General features: G+C 38.5%; 1 protein-coding gene across 1 annotated transcript in view; it reads left to right on the forward strand.

Annotated features, from left to right (window-relative positions):
* The window catches only part of LOC140140510 (plasminogen-like), a 28,925-nt gene extending 24,887 nt beyond the window's left edge, over window positions 1-4,038 (forward strand). The window contains exons 4-6 of the mRNA XM_072162271.1: window positions 1,967-2,218; window positions 2,920-3,171; window positions 4,031-4,038. Of these exons, the coding sequence (XP_072018372.1) occupies window positions 1,967-2,218; window positions 2,920-3,171; window positions 4,031-4,038 (512 nt within the window). The remainder of the gene's footprint in view (window positions 1-1,966; window positions 2,219-2,919; window positions 3,172-4,030) is intronic.
* Window positions 4,039-6,000: the final 1,962 nt, after the last annotated feature.

Here is a 6,000-nt window from a genome sequence, read left to right on the forward strand (position 1 = left end):
TAAAACGTTTTTAAAACGTTTTTGTGTTTGCTGGGTGGTTAATCCATTCTGAATATAGTTAAGACTTTAAGTGCACTGTGACATTATCATAGGTCCTTCAAAATCAAAAATAAGTTGATTGAACTGTACGAAGTGCTGATTTTGACACCCCCCCCCGAAATACCAATTCAAAAATCTATCTTTGTTGGCATTAGGCATTTCAGACACAGCCAGTGAGTGACATCATTCAACAAGAGGGTCACTACTGATTCAAATAAGAAGAAAATGCCTATCAAAGAGAGCACTTTGTCATTTGGACCACTTTAGATTCCCAATAAGATTCACCATTCGCAAACGAAACGAAATTTGATTTTTTTTCTTGTGATCTCACCTAGGGATCCATGAAAGGTACCCCTGAGCCAAATGAGAGCAAAATCCAAGAGGCTGGGTGTACACTCAATCTGTTTTGGCATGGACTGACCCCAGAGTATGATTTAAGGAAGCCCCATCATGCACTGTAAAAGTGTTATCACTAGAGTTTCAATTGCCACTTTACTTTTCAAATCCCATTGAACTCTGTGCAAAAGATGTTGTTTTAGAATTGCCCGTGTGTCATTATTACTTGGTCGATTTCAGATCTAAAGTGATGTATGCATGAAGGATAATTCACGCCTTCTGTAGATAACATAAAATGTGAAATCGACCAACTTTTTGAAGGTGTTTTTATTGTAAATATATCTGTCCAAATTCAAATTTAACCATGCACGTGTGTATGCAGTGGGCGGGCAGTGGTGTCATGTTCACTCACACAGCTGTGCTAACCGCAAGGCTTGCGCTGGGAAGTGCTTAAATCATCCTCTGGACTGACCCATAAGCAAGCAACCCAAATTATACAGGTCCCCGTCATTGTCGCCATTATCCCCTAAAAACAAACCAACAAAACACTTTATACCAAGTTCCACAAAGGAAGTTGAGGTTGGCGCTTTTCTTATACTTGCTGCTCTCTTTCCGTTTGCCATGTTTGGCGGATAGATCATGTCGAGATGAAGATAAAGGTATTACACTGATTAGCCAACGGATTCATTGACTTGATTTGCATGGCACGATATAACATAATTATGTTCTTGTATATTGGGGAAAAAGGGTAATTTGTTTTCCATTAGAAATATATTATGTCTAAAATGTGATCGCTTTATAAAAAGCAACAGATAGGGTGGAATATCGGCACAGTTGGCTTAACCTTTGTCTTTCTAACCTATATATAATGTATGTTGCTCCATAACCTGATAAAGAAACGTACTTCCAAACGATATCCAAACCCGTCATTAAAAGTTTAATAGTCATATGAAGCCGTGGTAAACGATCCTATGTTATAAGATGGAAAAGCTCAATTTGTCAATTTTGGATCCCGGGTTTGGATGCAACGTTAAAGATATTGCCCGTCTACAGCGCCTACAAAATCGTGCAGTCCGTACTATTCGGATAATTAGAACCGTTAAAAAACCGGGCCTATACAGCCCGTTTACTCTAAAGAAATGGCAACGGGTGTTATCAGAAAGCCGAAGTCAAAATAAAAGTTGCAGTTCAACCAACCAATTGATGCAATGGCGGCGGAACAAATCACATTAATGGAGGGACGAGCAGATTTTAATTTCAGACTACTTTAGCGCAAGTGCAGTGAAGGTAATTTTAGAATTTACCGAGCCAGTGAGCACAATTTTACTTTTGCCCAGAACGTGGTGTTTATTGAAGAAAATTCTTCTCGCTAGATGGAGCACTTTTGCTCTACTTGCTCTTCTATAAGGAATTTTAAGGGCTTGGGAGTCTCCATTTAGGGGCGTGTCGCCTCTGACACCGCCCGACCCAGCTTCCGCCGCTTATATCTAGCATCACAATTCATAACTTTTGAAATTTGACCCTGTTTGTATTTTTGTTTGTTTGTTTATTTGAATTTTTCTTGTTATTATTGTTCTTTTTTTGCATACAGCATCAGAATGTTACTTTGACCCACTTGGGCGTGACTATCGTGGTTCAGTTAATCAAACCATAAATGGCATGGAATGTCAATCCTGGACAGCACAATATCCCCACGAACATGACCGTACACCAGAAAACTATTCGGACACTGGTCTTGGCGAACACAACTATTGTCGTAATCCGGATGATGCGCCCCGTGGCCCTTGGTGTTACACTACAAATCCCGAAATTCGATTGGAATACTGCCCGGTGTCTATCTGTGGTAAGTCTGTATTGGGCTATTCCAGTTGATATTCGTACATCAAGTCAAGTTTTATTTGAAGCAATTAGTTTTCATTTCATTGTTTCTTCTCTGTGCTTTTCACAACTTTTATTTTATTTTTTCAGTTCTTTTGTTTCAGTTTTATTTAGTTCCATTTGTTTAAATTCTTTTGATCCCATCAAATCTTGTGTGGCCACCGTTATTGTCCATAATGGCTGTACATTGTCGTCGCATGCTCTGATCAGACGTGTATAGGGCAGTTTGTTACTTTTAAAACTGTACCTTCGTCTAATCAAATGCGTGTAACTTTACTTCTGGAGGTCACATGGGATTCAATGTGGTGTCATAATGTACAGGCTTAGATAGTGCATCTATTACAAAAACAAAATAAATAAAAATGCCCCAATTTGGTTTAGTTTTAAAATTAGGATTTCGAAAATTGGCTATCTGGCTCTCATCTTGCTCCAAGTTCCTGGTTTACTATATTTTTAACAAGCAAGCCAATAGGCAAGCATGGAATTGACAAAGATGGAATAACATGGAATCATTCCATGTAAAGACGGAAGGGATTTCCTTCATACCCCATAGTGCATCTATTACAAAAACAAAATAAATAAAATGCCCCAATTTGGTTTAGTTTTAAAATTAGGATTTCGAAACAATATGAAACTTTGTATTTGTTTTGCTTACTATGCCCACAGCATCAGAATGCTACTTTGATCTATTTGGCCGTGACTATCGTGGTTCAGTTCATCAAACCATAAATGGCATAGAATGTCAATCCTGGACAGCACAATATCCCTACGAACACTTCAATACACCAGAAAACTATCCGGACACTGGTCTTGGCGAACACAACTATTGTCGTAATCCGGATGAAGATCCTAATGGCCCTTGGTGTTACACTACAGATCCGGAAACTCGATGGTCATACTGTCCCGTGTCTATCTGTGGTAAGTCTGTATTGGGCTATTCCAGTTGATATCCGTACATCCCTATGTCAACCATTCAGGTAACGCCATATGAAATTCATACTCGCTCCGCTGAGTGCACCAAATCCGCGTAACTTACTAGTTTAGTAGCTTACTTCTTTAGTAACTACTCCGCAACTGTCGCGTATCTTACTAAACTAGTATTTTTGTGACTTGCGCTGAAGCGTATCTGGCGAGTAACTACTTCTTTAGTATCTTCGTTAATGGAGCAGTAAATCCCAATCAGCACCTTTAATATCACGTTTTTAACCACGCAGTCAATTGTTATTCAAATTTAACAATAGGCAGTGTTATGTCACTAAATACCCCGGTACAAACTAAATACCATATCAGTGTATTTCGCGTGCTTTGTAGTAGGCCTATAGGTTTATGATTATGATATATATTTTGTCACCGGGGGTGGGGGACTCAGCAGTGTAGTTCTTGTAAAAATCCTTTTGGGGTCAAAGTAGTTTACATGTTCAGTCGCGTATCAGGGTCAGTTGTAGTAGGGAAAAAGACAAAAAAAAATCATTTATTTTTGCCCAAATAAGGGTAAAATTGTGTGTTTACCGGGCCATTTACAATTTTATACTGGGGGTCAGGGTTTTTTTTTAGGGGATTTGTTTTAGGGTGTTGACATTTTCTTTGTGAAGTTGGTTTTAGGGGTTAGAATTTTCTTTTTTGGGGAAGGGGTGTTAGTTAGCAAACCAACCCCTGCAAAGACCAGCTTGGTACTTCAAATGACCGTATGTCATGATAAGCCGCAAATATGGGTCTCATTTTGGGGGCCTCTTGTATAATAATGGCTCCCCATTTCTGTCATTGTATTTGTATCCAGTCGTGTGACGGGAATATTTATTTGGCACAAAAGCATAAAGTAACGGGACTTTGACTCTATAGTAAAATTTAAATGGTAGGCCTACTATAATTATGCTATCTACTGAAAATACAAATGGAATCCAACATGCATTCGTAAGCACTATATATATGACTTAAAATGTTCCGAAAGGTTTGCGGTGCTGCATACGAGACGCTCCACTGGCAGAATACGCTCTAATGCGAAATATCTTATTATTTACTTCCGAAATCTCATCAATATCAACATGATCAATGATTTTCTCCTCTATCTATATGAATCGACATGCTTACTCGCCAACTTACTCCTCCAACGATGAAGAGTACGTTGCCGAGTAAATAACAAAAGCTGCGGCGTAACTTTACTAGTCTAGTAACTTACGCACATTTGGAAGTCACGAAATTATGAGATACTCGCCAACTTACTCCGCAAAAGATGAAGAGTAAGTTGCCGAGTATGATAACAATAGAACTTACTAGTCTAGTAACTTACGCCGATTTGAAGTCTCAAAATGCGAGATACTCGCCAAGTTACTAAACTAGTAGTTGTGATTTGGTAGTTCACAGCATCTTACGAATGGTAGTGAGCTTTGGCAAAAACTGCATTGTTCAATTCATAGCGAGCGTGTAGAAGAATTAAAATATCACAGATATACTTTTATAGGTGCTGCGGTTCTTGAGTTACGTTGTGAAGAGGGCTGAAACAACAACACTTTTGTAAAACGTACATAACTAATTAACAACAATAAATTAAGCAAGTTTGCAGAGTATTATGATTGTAGAATGAACTTTTGCAAAACATCAAGGTGTTAATTTTCAATAATATATTGACCCAGATAATGAAAATCGATTTTTTTTTTTTTTTCGACCAACATTACCTCGTCTACCCTTAATGCGATCGTGCTTATGAATGACATTACCCAGGCGAGCTAACGAATATTGGCCTTTGTTGCCCTGAGCCATCGATTTTGTGTCAGATCTCCAGGTTTATTACACTTATCATCACCTATGGCATCTACTTAGAATTACCTATTATATTAACATAATTTGTATAAATCTAAAAGAACTTGGCATCTTGTTATTCTATCAGATGAATACGGTATCTGATTCCAATGTGCAGTAGTTTTGAAGTTATTTGAGATCAAAAGATATGCGGGGAACCTCTTAAATTCATTACACTGTAGGGTTTTACGCGGCGTATCGTAAAAGGTGGATTCCAAGGATTGTGGTGATATTTTAAAATGTGTTTTCAAACATCATTCAGTATCTATATTGTGAAAGTCATGTTAGTTATCAATTTCAGCAAACCAGGACTCATTTGATAAAACTGTTTTGAAAATATGACCTCGGATGTAAAAATGGTTGAGACTTACCGTCGTCCATTTTATCAAAAATCAAATACTCTTTGTAAAAAATGAGAGTTTCTGAACGGATACTTTCTGAGAATGTCAAAAATGACATGAAATATTAAGGTTTTACGTGTTTGTGGTTATGTAGGTAAAAATGTAAAACTAATGCATATGTAAATTGCAACCCCGACGCCTGGGTACCCGGGGATGGTCCGGGATTTGATATGTGACCCGGGAGTTGATTCACATTTTGTCCTGGCGGGGACCAGGTGTTTGCCGGGTCTGGTATAAGAATTGACGTCGGCCAAAACTTTACCCGGGTGTTTTCCAACCAGTAGGCCTGCAAATCATTTAGTTTAGTTCTTTTTATCATCAGAATTCGTAACTTTTGCTGCATTTTTTGCATACAGTATCAGAATGCTACTTTGATCCACTTGGGCGTGACTATCGTGGTTCAGTTCATCAAACCATTTATGGCATGGAATGTCAATCCTGGATAGCACAATATCCCCACGCACACACCCGTACACCAGAAAACTATCCTGACACTGGTCTTGGCGAACACAACTATTGTCGTAATCCGGATGAAGAGGGTAGTGGGCCT

This window comes from Amphiura filiformis, chromosome 2, assembly GCF_039555335.1.
Source record: "Amphiura filiformis chromosome 2, Afil_fr2py, whole genome shotgun sequence".
NCBI lineage: Eukaryota > Metazoa > Echinodermata > Ophiuroidea > Amphilepidida > Amphiuridae > Amphiura > Amphiura filiformis.